General features: G+C 38.1%; 1 protein-coding gene across 1 annotated transcript in view; it reads left to right on the top strand.

Moving 5' to 3' along the window:
• The window catches only part of mylkb (myosin light chain kinase b), a 36,073-nt gene extending 15,868 nt beyond the window's left edge, over window positions 1-20,205 (top strand). The window contains exons 5-17 of the mRNA XM_022675490.2: window positions 822-949; window positions 2,682-2,838; window positions 7,492-7,797; window positions 7,948-7,989; window positions 8,726-8,816; window positions 9,477-9,680; window positions 10,308-10,525; window positions 11,923-12,046; window positions 13,046-13,198; window positions 13,460-13,583; window positions 14,774-14,873; window positions 14,975-15,109; window positions 17,221-20,205. Of these exons, the coding sequence (XP_022531211.2) occupies window positions 822-949; window positions 2,682-2,838; window positions 7,492-7,797; window positions 7,948-7,989; window positions 8,726-8,816; window positions 9,477-9,680; window positions 10,308-10,525; window positions 11,923-12,046; window positions 13,046-13,198; window positions 13,460-13,583; window positions 14,774-14,873; window positions 14,975-15,109; window positions 17,221-17,489 (2,051 nt within the window). The 3' untranslated portion in view covers window positions 17,490-20,205. The remainder of the gene's footprint in view (window positions 1-821; window positions 950-2,681; window positions 2,839-7,491; window positions 7,798-7,947; window positions 7,990-8,725; window positions 8,817-9,476; window positions 9,681-10,307; window positions 10,526-11,922; window positions 12,047-13,045; window positions 13,199-13,459; window positions 13,584-14,773; window positions 14,874-14,974; window positions 15,110-17,220) is intronic.
• Window positions 20,206-20,877: the final 672 nt, after the last annotated feature.

The raw sequence follows: 20,877 nt of genomic DNA, 5'->3' as shown, positions 1-20,877 counted from the left end.
TCACCATTAGGCAGAGCTCTGGGTTTCAGTCTGGGTTCTAAGAGTTCAGACCCTATATATTTTCATGTTTTCAGTTTCCCTGCTGCAAACACAGCTAATCCAACCAATCAGGGCCTAGTTTGAGGTGCTCTTATATTGTAAATATAGTCAGACTATTTTTAATCATCTTTGTACTAACATGTGTTTGGGAAACCCGGCCCAGCTCAGCTAATTAAGAAGCTTTTCCTGAGATAAAACGGGTGTGTTTGTACTGGAAAACATAATTTCTTTCCTAAATCATGCTATTCCAGAATCAGGATTGGGAACCACATGGAATAGAAGGACTGTGTAATAATTTATAATGTATAAATGTATAAAAAATGCAATTGATAATCATGTAGTAATAAGTCTTCAGCTGCCTTTTAATATTGTTAAACTGATACTGATGATGCGTCTAACCTGAGTTGGTAAACTATTCAATTTTTTTGGTGCATAAGAGCAAAATGCTGCTTCCCCAATTCTCTTCTTATTTAAGCCTGTAAGCATTTTAGTGTGTTAAACTTTCATTGATGGATTTCAAAGAGTAACATGCAGAGAAAGCAATTAATACTTTACCAGCAGCAATACTTCAAAAAAAAAATCCTTCAGTGAAAGTAAGCAGCGAGTTATAGTAGTCCATTTGGAAAAAAAGAATGTGTTTTTTTTTTGTTTTTTTTTTAAACATCTTGCAGACTAATGTACATACACAAGCAAGCACAATGTTCGCTAAGGGATAAAAGGAAGATCTTGTCTATGTGTGCTTTAAAAAGTTAGTCCTCCCTCCATTGTTCTCGTCTTTGCAGGTTCTCCTCCCCAGGTTCTGCAGTTCCCTGGAGACCTGAAGATCCGAGCAGGAGAGAAGGTGGAGCTGCTGTGTAACTTCGGAGGCACTGCACCCATTACCTGCACCTGGCTCAAGTTCAAAAAGCCGGTGAGATTGGATGGAACATTACAGATGTTTTTGTACACACTGTGTAACAATACATTTTTCACCATTTACTCTGAATAATAATAATAATAATATTATTGCATGAATGTTAACCTTTTTCTAGTTTATTAAAAATACTTTATTTTGTGCCAAGCAGTTAATGGAAATATTTTTCTGTTTTATCCAAAATTATGCATTATATATATACAGTTCAACAAACGTTTCCGTTTACATTCAGTAACAGGACTGAATGTGACAGTTTTTTAAGTAAATAGTAGCTATAATTCCATGTTTAACTAAGCTAGTAGCACTGTGTATTTAGCACATTTAACAGTTTCAATTTCCTGCAAGATCTTTAGTTTACTTTCCCTAACAATTAGTTTACTATCATTTATTCATATAACAGTGTTGAAATGTTGAACCTGACAATCTCACACTTAGTAAAAACAACCACTTGCTGTTATTTGCAGTCTGCCCTTTAAGAGACATGTGTGGAGTTATCTCCTCAAAGAAAATGTCTCGGAAACTGATCTATTATTTTATAGGGGGTGAAATAAATGGTGTGAAAGGGTTAAACAAAAACTGGGGGACAGTTTTTAATGTTCAAAATATTCCTGATTTGGTTTGCTTGTAAACATTTGTGGGTGTTTATTTGTTTGTTTAAAGAGGGATATATTTGATGTGAAATTGCAACACATTAAGAAACAATACGTTTTTTTAACCATTTTAATTAATTAAACATATTTTCTCTTCATAGACTTCTGTGGCACTGTTTAATAAACACAATTTAGCATTGTTATTGTATTTTAGTAATTTCATATTTTATTTTACTACCAGGCTTAAAAATGACTCAACGCTGAAAAATGTCCCTTGCATTACTTAACAATACCCATACATTAACCTCCATTAAATTAAGAACATTTGCTTTTCTCCAGTAAAGTTAATATTTAGATTTTTTTTGGCAGGCACAATTTAATAGCTGTCATTCCCACCAAAAATTCTAAACTTGAACATCGAATCCACTACATTAATTTGTAACATGTAACATATAAAATTGTATGTATGTTTTGACAAATAGTATCTATCTAAAATAGACAAACATGTAGTTATAGTACATGTGTGTTTCAAATGTAATGATGGACAGTGGAGCTAGACAAAAGGGACTTAAATGAATTGAATGATAATTTTAAAATGCATTTTTGGTTTCCAATAATTGAAAATATTCAAACTTAAGAGCACCTGATTTTATGCCATGTCTGCAGTGTTGCCTAGTTGAGTTGAATAATTATTTTAAGTGGTCAAATAAGTATTTTTTTTAAGAATTTCTTTTTCTTAATGACATCACAACACTGTTTTATACTTGTTTTCAAGGAACTAAAGACACTTGCTGCATGTCCAGCAATTAATAATATTCATTTCATACTGAGATTAAAGCTTAAGCTGTCCACTCAGCTGTCATGGTAAAATATTAAGGTGATTAAAGTCCTTATAAAAGTCAAAATGAATCTTTAAAACAGAACAAGGTCACCATGAACAATTCAACACATCTGCAGCTCTAGATTTCCATTAGACGCTAATTCACTTAAATTGTCCACTCTGTCATTATTCACCCTGTCATGCAGCTTGCCACAACAGAGACCACGCATGTTGACAGGACATAAAAATGTGATTAAGCTGTGTTGTTCTGTGCCACAGTTCACACCATTCTGATACATGGCTGTTATCTTTGTTCCAGATCCAGGCAGGAAGTGGAGGCGTTACCATAGAAACCAAGGAGAACAGCAGTCAGCTGACGATCGCAGCCAGTGATCAGGATCACTGTGGCTGCTACACGCTGGATCTGCAGAACAAATATGGCAGCAAGCAGACCTCTCTCAATCTCACTGTAGTAGGTACGAAACTCACTGCCTAAAAAGGGCGTAGAGACAGAGGGAGAGGGAGAGGGAGGGAGAAGTATGAAAACTCAGCATATTTCATATAATATCCCATATACACAGTCCAGCCAGAATATTATGACCACAGCATTGTTTATCTTCTCAGCTCCGCAGATCATTTTAGACACTTTGTAGTTCTAAAATTTCAGACTGTAGTCCTGTATCTGTTTCTCTGTATACTTTTTTTTAATTATCATCCTTTACTCTGTTTTTCAATGATCAGGACCTCAGAAGATAAACCACCACAGAGCAGCTGTTATATGGGTGTTGGGTCAATTTCAGCACTGCAGTGATACTGATTGGTATGATGGTGGTGTTTTAGTGTGTGTTGTGCTGGTACGAGTGGATCAGATACAGCAGTGCTGATGGAGTTTTTAAACACTGTGTTCACTTTTGGAATTTATGCTTCAGCATTGATTCTAGGCGAACCCTATGCATAGTTCTGTTGCCTATGACATAGCCTGACACACACCTCCCCAGAAAGGTAACTATGCACTGCTCAGGGCAGACAGCAGCAGTTATGATTGGCCTGGCAGGCCTTGTGTTCCTGCCCAAACATTCCCGCCTTTGTGATTAAACTGCAGAGCGCGTAGTCACACGAATGCACCAATCTAAACATGCACAACGGTGTTAACCCTGAAGCTATGCTGTAATCTCTGCATTGACTTGACTTAGAAGTATAATCCATTACCCTCCACTCTATTAGACACTCCTACCTAACTGCTCCACCTTGAAGATGTAAAGTCAGAGACAGAAGCTCATCTGTTGAAGCACAATTTCATTATAGAGCTGAAAGCAGGCACCGACGATGTCTCACAGCATGGCGGTTCCTGTATGCTTGGCCCTGTAATTCAGAGCCAAAAAAACAAGTGGTTAGAATTTGTCTATGGAACACCACCAGCAAAGTACAATTGAGATAGGTAGGTGTATTTTTAGAACAGTTATGTTTACACTAGTAAAAAGTAAAAATTCACCCTGGTTCAGGTCCCCTTTCTAGACCTGAACTACACAGGTCTGTGTAAGTAAATATGTTTATATAGGACTCTAAAGCCCGGATCAGACTACACGATTTTAGCCCGATTTTGACCCGATTTTGTCAGCACCGACAAATTGCGTGCATCAGATACGAATTTCAGTATCACGAGCGACAAATATCCATGTAGTGTGACACAGTGAAAAAGCAGTAATTTGACGTGACGCTGTCGGAGCGTCCGACGGAAAGACTAGCATGTTAGAATTTTTTGTATTTTATTGCCTGGTTTGACACGCTGCTCCGCGAAGTGCTCCCTAACGCAGACCAATAGAAAGACAGAGCGTTCTGTGGCGCACAGATGTAAACACAGGAAAAGAAAGCGGCAGTGCTCCCGCAGTTCACTGGACCAGAGAAACAGAAGAATAATCTAATAATCATCTAATAATCTACTTCATCCATGAGATATTCTGTTTACACATACTGAAACCTAAGTAGCTACATCTTTACCATACCTTAGGTTCTCTCTGGAGTACAAGAAGCATGTAATGTCCATTTGGGTCACCCAGGGTCGAGTCCACAGTCACTTTTCTCTCTCATCACGCAAAGCGCTTCTGTAGCCATGATTGTCAGATTCTATGCTTCTCCCCCAGGATGACCTATGAACTCACACGAGGACGCGGACGATGATTGGTCGGTGACTAGCCTGTAGTGTTGACAGTCCCCTGAGAACAACACAAAGATAACTGCTTAATCTGACATAGTGAACATCGTGAGCTTGGCATAAGACTAGGTCAGTGGCTGTACTGCTCTTAGCAGGGCATTACACATGTTGTAAAGTAACATATGACACTGCAAAGACTGTTATGAGTGTAAACATTTCTTTATTTTAAAATGTTTCTGACTGTGGTTCTTGCAGTGCTGTTAGCCAATCAGTGGCGATATGTTTGCATGTATGAATATTCATGAGCAAGAGCCGAAATGTCCCCGGCACGCCTCCTCCGAACTAATGCAGTGTTTTACCAGATCTCCGGAGCACTTTTTTCACAAAAAACAGCTCACATGGCATTTATTCATACTAGAGGCCACAACTAGACATTTTAAAATAAATGAAAAAATGATGGAATGAGATATTTAAAAACTCTGTTTGATCCACTCATACCAAGCACAACACACACTACTAACACACCAACACCATGCCAGTGCAGTCACTGCAGTGCTAAAAATGACCCACCACCCAAACACTAGCTGATCTGTGGTGGTCTTGTGAGGTACTGTTCATTAAATATAAGGGTGAGAGGAGGATATTGAAGAGTGCAGAGAAACAGATACAGGACTACAGTCTGTAATTATAAAACTACAAAGTGTCCTATATAATCAGTGGAGCTGATAAAATAAGTGTGGAAAGAAAGAGGTGATCATAATATTCTGATTAAACTGTGTGTTTTGTGGAGTAGCCTGTGCTTTTGCTTTTAACAGTGTATGAGATACTGTGATAACTCAGGATCCACAGGCAACCCTGTGACCTATCTGACCACATGACCACACACACACATAAACACATTAACTGCTGTCCACCATCTGCGTCCTACTTATTTAAAGGCTCTAACCATGTAAACCCTGTAATTTAATTTCTGACTCGTTACTGTGACGTCAGTGTGGAGGAATGTAGCCGGAGTTCCCCAGGGTCCTCTATAACTGAACAAAGCTAATTAGCTGAGAATAAGGGAACACCTGACCTGGCATATCTAAGATAAGCCCATAATAATAGGACATGTATGACTGTAATCTGAGAACTGAAGGTAACATTCAAACATTCCTGATTTGGTTTGCTTATAAATATTTGCAGTTGTTTGTTTGTTCGCTTGTTTTGTGATCCCACACAAATAAAAATGGAATATAGGGAATATATAGTTCTGAAAAAAATAAGAGACTACTTAAAAATGATGAGTGTCTTTGATTTTACCAAACTGAAAACCTTTGGTATATATATTTAAGAGGAAGATGGAAGGAGGAAGTCATCAAACCAAGCTGAACTGCTTGATTTTTTGCACCAGGAGTGGCATAAATTTATCCAAAAGCAGTGTGTAAGACTGATGGAGGAGAACATGCCAAGATGCATAGAACTGTGATTAAAAACCAGGGTTATTCCACCAAATATTGATTTCTGAACTCTTACAACTTTATGAATATTAACTTGTTTTATTTGCATTATTTGAGGTCTGAAAGTTCTGCGTCTTTTTTGTTATTTCAGCCATTTCTCACTTTTCTGCAAATAAATGCTCTAAATGACAATATTTTTATTTGGAATTTGGGAGAAATGTTGTCCGTAGTTTATAGAATAAAACAACAATGTTCATTTTACTCAAACATGTACCTATAAATAGCAAAATCAGAGAAACTGATTCAGAAACTGAAGTGGTCTCTTAATTATTTCAGAGCTGTATTTCTTTTCATGTGAAATTGCAGTACATTAAGGAAGGTTTTTGACCATTTTATTTCGTGTAACATATTTTCTTTTCGCATGGACTTCAATGGCTTTGTTCAATAAACATCATTTAGCGTTGTTTTACTTTAAAATATGTCTCTTACATTACCTCACAATACCCATACATTACCCTTCATTAAATTAAGAAGATTTGCTTTTCTCCAGTGAAGTTAATATTTTGGAGATTTAGGTTTTTTGGACAGCCACAATTTGATAGCTGTCATACGCTCCACATCCCCTCCAAAAATTCAAAACTTGACCATCAAATCCACTTCATTTATTCGTAACATTAATAATAGCATAATGTGCTCCCTATTTATTTGCTATTTATTTACTGTTAACATGCAGTACCATCAAATTTTGGACAAACCTAAAATTCTTTTTTATTTTTTTTTTTGGGAACTACTCAACCTAGTAAAGAAAAAAACATCAAATGTTATGATGAAACTGGCTTTCATCAGGACCGCCCCAGGAAAGAAAGAGCAAGAGTTACCTCATTTGCACAGGATAAGTTCATCAGAGATACCAGCTTTAGAAACTGTGCCCCAGATACGAGCCATCCAAATGCTTCCAAGAGTATTTTGGGTTGTTTACTAAAAAGTAATTTCCTGATTCCTTTTGTGTTCCTTTATAGTCTGGATGAGTTCAGTATTAAGTCAAAAAGTAGGGAAAAAGACTAAAAAAAAAACATTGAATGAGGTGTGTCCAAACTTTTGACTGTTACTGTATATACAATATCACGGGTCACTGATTAATAACACACAGACATATTGGTAAATAATTTTCTCTAATTGTGTAGATTTTATGATTTTATTTAGATTTTTTTGCTTAATGTGGCTCAGATCTGTTTTTTTCATTGCTGTGTTAATGTGCTCTCCACTCGAGCAAAAGATTCTCCACATATGAGCAGCTAACACATCAATTTCACCTTTATAAAGCTACGATTCTTCTCTCAAATATGAAAAAAATCGGTTTTGAACAATGTGGCTTCTAATATAAGTGTAGCCTATGTATTGTTTGTATATTTCCTGAAATGTCTGTCCTGTGCTCTGCTTATGTAATACTAAAAATCTTCCCTGCTCTGGGATTAATAGAGGATTATTTTATCTTATTTTATTGTGTTGTGCACAATCCTTGCGTTTCTATCCCTCAGATAAGCCTGATCCTCCGGCTGGGGTCCCGGCCGCTTCAGACATCCGCAAGTCCTCGCTCACCCTCTCCTGGTATGGACCTACGTATGATGGCGGCAGCATCGTCCAGTCGTACAACCTGGAGATCTGGAACTCGGTGGACGATAAGTGGACGGCGCTCACTTCCTGTAACAGCACCTCCTACCACATCCAGGAGCTGCTCTCCGACCGACAGTACAAGTTCCGCGTACGAGCTGTTAACATGTACGGCATTGGAGAACCGAGTGCTGAGTCAGAACCTGTCACTGTGGGCGTACAGGTAGAACCAGGTGAGAGACAGAGTCTGGAGAGAGTGAGTTCTGTTGAGATTTATACTGGGGAATATGTATAGAAGAATTGTGAAAAGTGAATTTCATTGACTGACAGAAGCACAATTGAATTACTATATGAACTTACTTTATGTTTATCTTTCTTCATAGAGAAAAAAGAAGAGGAAACAGAGGCGGCTGTGTCTGATGACGGTATGTGTTCCAGTCAGTGTAGTCCAGGGTTCAACCCATCCATCCAAACATCCTTTTTTACAACACTAATTCCAAAAAAGTTAGGATCCACATTTAATTCACAATAGAATATAACTAGTGGTGTCACTCGATTAAAAAAAATTATCTGATTAATCACAACAAAATTCTGTGATTAACTGCGATTAATCGCATTTGTTTTTCTTCATATGCAAATTTTTATAGTGGATATTTAAATGTAAATAAAAGAATGAATGTAAGAAATGTAAATAAAAATGCAATTACTGTATATTAGTGGTGTCAATTAAAATAATAGTATATACTTACAAATTTGTAAGTCTTAATAACAAGACTTGACAGGCAGTGTTCATTTATCAGTTCATTTAACCCAAGCATATAACTACAATGTTTTACTGTAAATTTCACATTCTACAGTAGAACATGTAGAATCGCAGTAGGAAGCCATGAATTTTACATAAAAAACTGTAGAGAATAATGGAATATTAACTTCAAGATTGTATGTCAATGTACAACCAAAATGGCTTTTACAATAGAGAGACATTTTATAAGAATAAATGTTGAAATAATACTTTTAAAGATGGATGTTATGTTATAAATTCTATCCAGGTTTCCAGTCCCTATATTATTTTACTATCATTTACTGACTTGTATTCATTGCTGATGTTTCTTTTTAGTAAAGCTTTAATCATCTATAATTTCTTCTCTTAAAATGTCTCAGATTCGGAGAAAGAACCAGAATACAGGGATGTGGTTATAAAGAAAGACTGCAGTGTAAAGGATTTCTACAGTGTGGAGGATCGCTTGGGCACGTAAGGATCTCCTGTGAAATAGATTAACTGTACATTTACAACATTTTGCTTTTAATTGCATAACTAAACACTGCAAAACACCAAAACATCCAGCCATCCCCACCAAAACTTCTCTTAGACAGTTAAAACACACAAAATGACCATGCTTAAGAAATACTCTGAAAAGTCTTTTTTTTCTAACTACAAATCCTAAAGAAGCTTTAAAGGATTATGGGAACACCTTATTGTCACAATACTTAAAATTCTGAAACCTAACAGGACTTCTTTTTTTATTTTAACAGACAGAAACTCTCTGTAATGTATAAAGGTCTTTTTGTTACATTTTATACATTTATTTTTTTGCATTTTTTATATATGTAAATCATTAAAACATAAAACTAGTATTTTCTGTCAATGTACTTAATTTATTTTGCAAAGAAAACGTGTATTCATGTATTCCACAATTTTTTTTTGTAAAATTGCATAAAACATGGAAAAAACAGTTCATACTTAGGTGTTTTCAGGAAAATACTGTGACATTTTCTGGGAAAATTGTGTTTTACAGTGCATACTTCTACTGACCATGCTTTCCCTGAAATCTTTTCTATTATATTCTACAAGTGTTTAATACAAATCTTTCAACTTCCTTTAATTTTCCCTTCCCATCCTCTCTCATCTCAGGGGTAAATTTGGCCAGGTCTTTAAACTGGTGGAGAAATCTACAAAGAAGATGTGGGCTGGGAAGTTCATCAAGGCTTTCTCACAGAAGGAGAAGGAGAACGTGCGGCAGGAGATCAGCATCATGAACAGCCTCCACCACCCCAAGCTGGTGCAGTGTGTGGATGCCTTCGAGGGCAAGTCCGACATTGTGATGGTGATGGAAATGTAAGTCCAGTCCTCCTTACGTGACCCATGCTAAGCTCTAACTAGTAGAACCAAAGCTAACAGGATCCAGGTGGGTTTCGTTTCTGTCGTTCTGAGTGTGTGACGTGGATTTGAAGGTGACAGTGATGACTGCATTAAGCTGTTAAGCAAAGTGTTTTCGTCTCCATCTCTTCTGAACACGCCGGGGTGTTTGGTGAGCTTTTTTTCCTCCCTCCCAACACCCATAAATCTTTTCACCAGTTTTGCTTTTTATGGTGAGATCAGCGTGCAGAGGCAGCACTGTGTGATTGGAGAAGTGGTTGTCACATGTCCTTATATAGCACTGAAGGATACGAGCGAGGGAGGGGTTCAGGAGGGGTCCACTCAGCCTCTCGCTTGGCAGCCATGATGGAAAAAAGGCCCAGATTCGAATCTCATTTGGAGTATGAGATTTGTTTATCGGTTCTCCAGGAACAGAATAGTCTGTATTGTATAATGGAAAATGCTGATAAAGTGTACTGCTGCCAGTTGTGTCTTTGCACCGTCTCTTCCACTTTCTGTCCCTCGTTCATGTTTCCTGGAATCCCAGGTGATTAGTAAACATGTCAACTGATTGGTGATGTCACCCTGTTCTCCTATTGGCTGCAGGATCTCTGGCGGTGAGCTGTTTGAGCGAATCGTAGACGAGGACTTTGAGCTGACCGAGCGCGAGGTCATTAAGTACATGCTCCAGATCATCGATGGTGTCCAGTTCATCCACAAACAGGGTATCGTGCACCTGGATCTCAAGCCAGAAAACATCATGTGCGTTAACAAGACTGGCAGCAAGATTAAACTCATTGACTTCGGTCTCGCGAGGAGGCTAGGTACTCACATTCACCTACTCATCTGTATTTTTCTGTAACAAAAAAAGGGGGTTGATTCCATGATGAAGGTTGGGGTCTTCCTAACAGAATGAGTGCTTTTATCATATCTTATACCAGTGTTTCTCAATCCTGGTCCTGGATAGACCCTGCACTGCCCATTTTAGTGTTTTCTGTTTTACCACACCCATTGACACTAAAAAGGTTTTTGAGCTGATAAATAAAATAAATAAATAAAAAAACACTGCTTCATTAGCAGCAACTAGTGAGGCTCTGTAGGCAACCGTGCCAGCCTGTTGAAATGCAGATGAGTGGTAAAGTTCATTAACCTCTATCTTACTGCAGTTTGCTATGGTTTTGCTCTAATTTTTCCATTCCACCATTTAATTGGACATTCTACCCCTCAATCTCAAAAAAAATCGAGACACCCTAATGAATCGAACACCCTACCCCTCTATCCCCACAAAAACGGTGACACCCTTCCCCTCTGTTCCAACAAGAATCGAGACACCTTGCTCGTCTATTCCAACAGGAATTGAACACCCTACAACTACATCCCACCAAGAATCAAACACCCTACCCCTCTATCCCAACAAGAACCAGAACATTCTACACCCCTCTATCCCAACAAGAATCAGAACACCCTACCCCTCTATCCCAACAAGAATCAACACACCCTACCCCTCTATCCCACCAAGAATCAGAACACCCTACACCCCTCTATCCCACCAAGAATCAGAACACCCTACACCCCTCTATCCCAACAAGAATCAACACACCCTACACCTCTATCCCAACAAGAATCAACACACCCTACACCTCTATCCCAACAAGAATTAACACACCCTACCCCACTATCCCACCAAGAATCAGAACACCCTACACCCCTCTATCCCAACAAGAATCAACACACCCTACCCCTCTATCCCAACAAGAATCAGGACATCCTACTCCTCTATTCCAACAAGAACTGGATATACTGCTCCTCTATCCCAACAAGAATCAGACACCTTACCGATCTATTCCAAAAAGAGTTAACACCCTACTACCCCTAAATACCAAAAATAATTGAACACCCTATAACTCTATCTCAATAAAAACAAGACACCCTACCCCTCTATCCCAACAAGAATCAAAAGTCCTTTCCCCTACCCAGGACATGCTACATCTAGTTGTGAACGCGCCAAACACAGGGATAGGGATGGTGATATGGGCAAGGGGTGAAATCGAATTGAGCATAAATGTGCAGGGCAGGTGGGTGACAGGACCATGACTGAGTAACACTGCTCTATTCTGAAGATGATAAAATCCATTTGTTATTCTTAGTTTTTTAGTTTTCCATTCTAAACCCTGATTTTAAATTTGTTGTGTGGTTTTTTAACTTTTTCTTCTGTCTATAGAGAACTCTGGTTCCCTCAAAGTTCTGTTTGGAACACCTGAGTTTGTGGCCCCGGAGGTGATCAACTATGAGGAAATTAGTTATCCAACAGATATGTGGAGCATCGGCGTCATCTGTTACATCCTGTGCGTGATATTTTGGTCCTTTTGATTAGGTTTAACCTCTGAAGCTATATAGTCTGTATCAGTGTGTGTACAGAAAATACAGTACACGGAACTGATTGGAGGGGGAATCTTTGTTGAAAATGAACTAATTTTTATGGTGGGGGTTTGGTAGGTTAGCACACAAAATAAATGCACTTACCCATTTTTTTACTAACAGGAAGTGATGAAGTGTTTCAATGCCAATATACAACACAATAAAGAAATTAAAATCTGATTATATTAATAAGGTAGAAAGCAATGTTTGCAAGATTTGCATCTTTGGTGTAAGTTAAACTATTTGGTGGTAATTGGATAAGAGGCAGAGCTGACTACATGTATCATAGGAGTTATTTGCTTGTCCCGACCCTCCATATATATATATATATATATATATATATATATATATATATATATATATATATATATATATATCGCATTTTTAATACTATAAGGCGCTCTTAACACCCTTTAATTTTCCCAAAAATTGTCAGTGCACCTTATAATCCAGTCTGCCTTATGTATGAATTTTATCAGTTAGGTTGTAAGGAGCAGTAAAGCCACTCCACTCAAGTACAATGTTATGTAGCCTGCTGCTAACCCCAGCTAGCACTCCTGGGGTAGTGTTAGCTTAGCACTAGTTAGCACTTTTGTCGATCAGAGTTTAGTGTATCGGTCTGTACCCTTCCCATTTACCATGTTAAAACAATCTCTGTGGGACAAACCACTCTAGCTAATAACACCCTGGGTTACCAGAACACTCAGGGTTCCTCAGTGTAGCGCTGTCTGGCTAGCTTTAGTGGAAATGTGGAAATCTAAGCTTACTGTAAGTAAACAAATGTGCTTTACTCACCCAAATAAACCGTTTTCATCCAATGCTCGATTGACTATGTGCCTATAATCCCATACGCCTTATAGTGCGAAAAATACGATCCTATGCTATGACATCTAACTAACCCCCACCTTTCTCCTCTTTCACTTCAGGGTCAGTGGTCTCTCTCCATTCATGGGGGACAATGATAATGAAACCCTTGCTAATGTTACATCTGCAACCTGGGACTTTGAGGACGAGGCTTTTGATGAGATCTCAGAGCAGGCCAAGAATTTCATCAGTAGTCTACTCAAGAAAGATATGAAGTGAGTACTAAGATTTAAGAACACTAAATTAAAATACTGGTATTGACTTTTACATGAGCATTACTTTAATCTAATAATTTTTTTTATCACTGCATGTCAGATGTTATAGTATATCAGTATATTATAGTATACAATCAATAAGCTCCTAATGCTCTGGCAGCATCACTGTTCTTTAAAGGAAACTCATGAGGAAAGTCATTATGAATCTGTGTTCATTATATGTCTGAGTGCGCCCCCTGTCTGTGATTTGTTGAACTGCAGGGCCAGGCTGACCTGTGCCCAGTGCCTGGAGCACACCTGGCTTAAACAGGACACTAAGAACATGGAGGCTAAGCAGCTGTCCAAGGAGCGCATGAAGAAGTACATACTGAGACGCCGATGGCAGGTCAGAGTTACAGAGATCACAGTGCACACGGCTTTTGGGTTGATGCTTTGTTCACGGTGGCAGACTCTCACAGGGCCACTCACAGTAATTATGTTATAGACTTATTGTACAATATACATGACAATAGATATGAACTTGATAATTTTTGCTGACTTTTAAATCATTCATTGTGTTTCCAGCATAATTATGCACATATACATGATAATATTTTCGCCAGACATGCAGCCATAGATACACACAGAATGATCATGTGAGCGTGGAAACAACTATAAATGTTTTTTTTGGAGGGGGCACTTATTTTGGGCACTTATTTATTAGAGAAGTGACATAGAAAGTGTACATTTGTACTGGAAGGGCAGAAGGACACCCATAGATTGCCACTCATTAAGATATCAAAATGTCTTTTTCCAGAAGTAATTTATGGCAGGAAGAGGTTACCAAGAAGACACTCAATCACTTTTCCGTCTCAGAAAAGACAGCCAATTAGGGGACTTTGTCTCCTTTTTGCCCCTAGAGGGCGCTATTTTACTTTGATCATCATATGTATAAGAATCAGAGGATAAAAAAGTAGTATAGCAAATAATATACTATGTAAAGTATATGCAGTATTTCATATCCCTCTCACAAAAACTTGTCTCTAGAATGGCAACTTTTCAGAAAAAATGAGAAAGAAAGAATTCAATTTTAGTGGAATATTTATTGAAAGTTTCATGTAGTCATTTTGGATCATTTTATTGGTCCATTTATGAAATTAAATCAAAAAGTAGAAAATATCAAAATAGGAGGTTTAAGGTTTTCACATAACAGTGATGACAGATTCCATATGGATGTGTACAAAGGGATATAGTGGGAATCATTGGTTTGTTCTTATTCTGGAGCAGAATGGTTTACAACACACATTTTAATAGTTATGACACCAACCAAAAACAAATTGTTAGTCTTCTTTATTACTGAACATATAAATACAACTAGTGTTGTGTATATATATATATATATATATATATATATATATATATATATATATATATATAATACATATACAGTGTTCCAATGCTACCACCATGCTGGTCAATGTTTAAAAACAGTAAAAATAAAAAAATCTGTAAGAATAATGAAATGAAATGAAAGAGATGATTCAGAGTTGCTCATTGTGTTCAGGAACTAAGTACATTTGTATCTGTGCTGTACAGAAAACAGGAAACGCAGTGCGAGCCATTTCCAGATTCAGCTCCATGGGAATGCTAGCCGGGATTGGCCCAAAGAAAAGCCCAACAGAAGATAATAAACCAGGTTAGCAGTGCTAACTTTTCATGTTACTCACACCATGCCAGGCTTTAAAATCAGTGTGTTAAACAGGTATTAATATATTATATATGTATGCATGTCTACAGAGAACCCCCCTGCTCCAGTCCTGGAGAGTGCTGAAGACGAGAACCATACCCCCGCAGCTCCAACCTTCTCCATGGTCATCCAGGATGTGGAGGTGGTGGAGGGCAGCGCTGCTCGCTTCGACTGCAAGATCGAGGGTAATTAACACTGACCCGAAATCTCTCATGAAGTCTTCTTAAAAAAAGTTTGTGTCCCCTTGTAGACTTCAGCCAGCACTGGCACCTGTTGGTTGATGTATCAAAACTGGGGATACTGGACTTTTCTATGAGAATGTTGGCTACCCAGTAATTCTGCATTGGTGGCAGTTGGACAAATGGTCTCTATAGGGGTTCATATGAGCATGGATTGGGTAATAAGTTTTAAATTTTGGGAAGGAATTTGATTAAAATTAGAAATAGATTGTTTAAGGCAATTTATTCAATAATTTCAAAAGCAATGCTCAAGATAACAAAACCTATACAATAAACACATACAATAAAAACTTTGCTGGCTGATACCACATGAGAACATATTTATGTAATGATGCTGTGATGATGAACTACATTTTGAATAAGAAAATCATGGATACATTCAGATATTTTAATATACTTGATATTTCATTGGGAATCTAGGTGCAGTGTACATATGCCATACTCTTTAGGAATGATTGTTTTCCTTGAATTTCCTTTTTATGTTTTTAATTTAATTGGTTTGTTAGAGATGGCTTTTAATATTTTAATATTTAAGGTATTTAAGGTATATAAGGTATTTCCCCTGTAAAATTTCCGGTGGAAAATCACAGTGATAAAAGACCGCTTGTTTGGATGCATCATATTATTAAAAAAAGAAAGATTTTTCATGTATGTGGAATAAACTAATTATTTGTTATATATATGTTATATGTTATATATTTTAAAGAAACAAATTTGTCTAATTGTCTGTCAAAAACAGAGCAGTACTCTTATTTTTTAAGTATTTCAACAATGAAGTGTTCCCATGATGCTTTGGGGTTTGTATTGAGTGCCTCCTCTGATACATGTGAAGTCAGTCACTGCCTCTTTTCCAACTGCTGCTAATGTAGCATTGCTGAGTAGCATCACAGCACTCGCAGGAAAGTGCAGCGACTCGGTTCCTTACAGACGCCTAATGCTGCAGACATCACCCATTGGAGTGATGTGGGGAGAGAGTGCCATTTACCCACCCAGAGAGAGCAAGGCCCATTGTGCACACTCAGGGCTCTGGTAGCCGATGGCAAGCTAAATGAACAGGACTCGAACCAGCAATTATAGGCGCACTCAGAGCCACATTTTAAGAACTGTGAAGATGCCACAATGTTTTGAGTTGTTGTAATTGTCCCCATCATGATGGAAACTATGCTGAGTTTAAGCTTTATTCAGAATGAGGGGTTTCTATTTTATAGTCTCCATATATGAAAGAACTGTATTGTTTATGTCTATATGAAACATTTTACTTCACTTTACTTTAGTTTACTTTACACTGATGTAATTAATGGTAGCAGTGTCCTGGCACAAGCTTTCCTGCAGTGTCTAATATATTCATTCTAAAACCAGAGTGCTCTGGTAGGTTTGTGGAATGTCCAAATTTTAACATTATTTCATAAATAAACAAAAATAAAAAACAAAATAGAATTCCACACAGCAATTTATTTACCAATACATTGACGTGCATTAAAAGAACTTTTCCACATTTTATGTTCAAGTACACATTCTTACCGGAGAGTAGGGGTGAGCGATTATGGCTCTAAAATAATATCACAATATTTCAGGGCATTTTTGCGATAACGATATACTTGGCGATATAGGAAAACTATAATATGAGGAATATATAATATAATAAGAATATAGTATAATAGTATAACAGTATAATCATAATGTGGCAAAATAAATAATATAGCATAAAATAATATAATGCAGCAAATAATACTGCAGAATATTTAGTGCATGCATATAAACCGCAAACTAAAACAATTCTACAATAAATACACCTAAACTTCACAGTGAATAATAGACTACTTTTAAGACAGAACAGCCCTATTATCACAATATGGATTTTTAATATCATGATATTCCTGTGTCACGATATATTGTATATGATATAATATTGCCAACCCCTACCAGAGAGGTCTATATATCTCCAAATCACACAAATTTACGGACTGTCTCTTTAATTTGGAGTTGGGCTTTTTAATCTAAAAGGACTTCTGTACTTTTTTTACAGCTATTTTTTTACTCATGTTCTTTACCTTCAGGGTACCCAGATCCTGAGGTGGTGTGGTACAAGGACGACCAGCCCATCAAAGAGACACGCCACTTTCAGATCGACTATGAGGAGGACGGCCACTGCAGCCTGGTGATCTCTGAGGTGTGTCCCGACGACGACGCCAAGTACACCTGCAAGGCAGTCAACGGCTTAGGAGAGGCATCCTGCACCGCTGAACTGATGGTGGAGTTCATGCAGGAGGAGGAAGGAGAGGGTGAGGAAGAGGAGGAGGAAGAAGAGGAAGAAGAAGAGGAGTGAATAACGGAAAAAACGAGGACAAGATCAGAAGAAAGGATGAATGAAGGAAGGAATGGACGAGTGGATACTGTGGGAGGCTCAGAATCTTCTTAAAGCTTACGCTCTTTCGCTGCTGCTTTCGTTACAGAAGCAGCCTGTACGTTTTTCACTGATCTAAATATTTATTCACTTCTGTCTTTACAGTGCAAGTGCTGAAAGAGGAAAAAACTGTTTGTATGAAATGGATGTTCATCAAGATCAAAGACATTCCAGGGTATGCTCGATTCCTGAGAACCATCAACAGCAGAACTCCAGCTTTTCCAAAAATGGACTGCTCACTTGAACTGCATGTCTGTCGGACGACCCCTTTGGTCCTTTGGCTTCTACATCTGGACTTTTGACGGTTTCCTGGGTTCATTTTTCTGTGGCCTGCTTTTGGGGCAGACAATGCTATGTTAAATGCGTAGACACAAAATGAATTATATAATTTTATTTTCGCCACACTTATCTTTACTTTAAAACACCAGGATCATCTTTCATAAGGGGCTGATAATGACCACATTGACATTAACCACATTACATGACAACAGCTAGCAGTTAGTTATTAGCCTAGCATTTACTCTGAATTGCTTGACATGTTTCTGCCTCCTCTCGCGCTGCCTTTGGTATTCCCTTATTTAGCTATCAGGCTAACGGCCATAGCTAACCTAGCACACAGCTCCTCACGCAGTCAGACTGAGAGAAGGGATTGTAGGTGATTTCTCAGGCCCCTCACCATTACACAGCTCTCAAGAGGGCTGTCCTCCTGCCTGCTTTACCAGAGTTACATAGTGCAGTTAGTAGCAACATTATTATATAAAGGTGCTTTAAGTTTTGGTCAGGGAAGAGTTTTATTTTTGCAATTTTTGTAAAAAAGAATTCTAATAATTTTGGGAACATAAATGTAACACACAAATGTAAATATGAAATACTACAAGCGATGGAGGCAACACAACGGCCAGAAGTCATTCGTTTTCAGTTATTAAAGTGACACCAGTAGTCAGCAAAAAAATCTCTCTCGTACCCAAAAAACATGGAGAACTTTTTTTTATTGTTCAAAACAGTATTTAAATCTGTATTTTTAAAGGAAAATTTCCCATCAAGATAAAAAAGCATATTCTGAATAAGTTAACATGTAGCTATGATGAGTTGTGAACCTTAAATTAATACATAAAGCCATATATATTGTTTTTACTGGTTTGCTCTACGAAACAGTTTAGCATACAACCTGCCTACTAGTCTATCGTCTGCTGCACGGGTGACGGAGAGCGATTTTATCGTGGTGTGCACGTAGGGCTAAGAGCATACTTTTCAGCCTTGTTGACATGGTTTGTAAATACATGTCAGTGTTTGCTTATTTAACACGTTTATTTATTTCACACAAACACAGGTTTTCATTCCAGGTCTAGAATGGAAAAAAACATGTTGTTTTCTGCCCCAAAGGCATGCTGTCCATGCCATCATCACTTATTTTATGAGACGGGTCACAGTGCTTGGACTACTCTTAATTGTCTGTCATCTTTTTTTTTTTTACACTTTGTTAAAGGTTTCCAGTAGTACAACACATTTTGTTTTCAAGGAAGGCATACAGATATCATATAAAATAAATAAACAAAGTCTGTTCCAAAGCATTGAAAAAAAAACAGTAAGGTAGAAAAATAAAAAGTTAAATAAAATCATTGGCAGATGAAAGTGTAGGTAGAATTTTCAAATAAATGTGCAAAACAATGCATATACAAGATCTACACACAAAAACAATTGAACATTGAGTCATCTGACGCTGGAGCTGCATCACTTGAGTGAATGAAGAACTTTCCTAAAAGTACCAATAACCTTATAGCATCATCTGACTGTCTACAATGTGTTCTTTTTTTATTTTGGTGCACGTCTCACTGTTTCTACTCTGCACTGTAGCGCACTCTAGTGGTGCAACACTTTATTATGCTTTTAAACACTTTAAACATAGTTTAGCATGAGTTAGATTATTAGCCTTTTGGCCTGTGGCTTAAAGGCAACAGACACACTGGTGGAGACCTTACTGTATAAAAACTTTTTTTTTTATTATTAGATTTTTTTGACACCAGATTTTATTATTTTTTTTACCTGAGAATCGGTTTGGCAATGAGTGGGATTTTTAGTATTTGTCTAAATGAGTGAATGTTAGTTACATTTATCTGATGATCCCCGTCTTCTAAAATGCGTTCAGAGTAAAAATCCATGCAGCACACTTCAGCTGACTGGCCCAGGTTTGTCTGCACTATTTCTGTTCAAAGCTTTGTTTGCCCTATTTTAGTTGACTTGCATGACAAAGCAGACTGGCATATCGAGGTAAAACTCGGTGTAGAAGGTCCCACTGCAGTCCTCATCTTTTATTTATGTCTTTGTACAGGCTTCTGCCGCCATGCTGCGTGTCTCTGAGTAGTCTCTGACAATGAATTAGTTATAGCTGTAGAACTCAAACTTCAGTTTGGTGAGTTTTTTCCACTTTGCATATTAAGACAGTAGTCCCTCACACTTCGGATCGTACTCCACATGCAGACAGACGCAGAAGTCTGGTTTGTGCATGAGACATTTACGCAAGCTTCATTGAGACGAAATGAAAAATCATGTCTAATGAACCATTACATGTTGTACTAGATTTTACACTTTATCACCAGTTTACAGTGGCCGCATCAATAAAAGTGATTTCCTCTCTCAATGAGTGTGTTTGTTTGTTTGAACACATACAGTATCTAGGGATGTATGTGTATATTACAGGATTTTGCAATGTTACTGTAAGGGCTGTTGCCAGATCGCTGTGTCCTCCAGGGCATCTGAGGGCGCACCAGGCCAGCGCCCAGGGTTAATTGGCTAATTACTAACACCTGTCATGAACACCTTTTAAGGGACGCCAAACAGCCACTCGGTGCTGGATCTCTGACACTCATGGGAGCGAATCTATGCCGTTTTTTTTTCTGGGCTCCGGCTCTCGTTTCCCTTCTGTCCTATCCACTGCAAGTGCCGTTTTTTCCCCTTCCGAGTTTGGTGTAGCTGTGTAGAGCAGTGTGCTCCACAGCCTCCATCTCTCTCTCTCGAGTCAGGTGGAGCAGAGCGTTGTGCTCGCTTCCGCCGCCCCACTCTCGAGTCTTTGTCTGTGTGTGTGTGAAGCAGCCGCGAGGCACGCGGTTTGCTCACCTTCTCTCTCCCGCGCTGTTCTTCCCCTCTTTGGTGGAGCAGCGTTTAAATCCACAATCACCTCAGTTCAGTTTTGTTTTCTTTGGAAGCCCTTTTGTTTAGTTACTCCTTGACCTCGTCTCATAAGAGGTAGCCGCTCTTCCTCGGCGATACTTGTTTACATTTTCTCCCCCTTTCTCTCTTGCTCACGCTAGGC

This window comes from Astyanax mexicanus, chromosome 5 (genome assembly GCF_023375975.1).
Source record: "Astyanax mexicanus isolate ESR-SI-001 chromosome 5, AstMex3_surface, whole genome shotgun sequence".
NCBI lineage: Eukaryota > Metazoa > Chordata > Actinopteri > Characiformes > Acestrorhamphidae > Astyanax > Astyanax mexicanus.
This window is presented reverse-complemented; position numbering and strand designations above follow the sequence as displayed.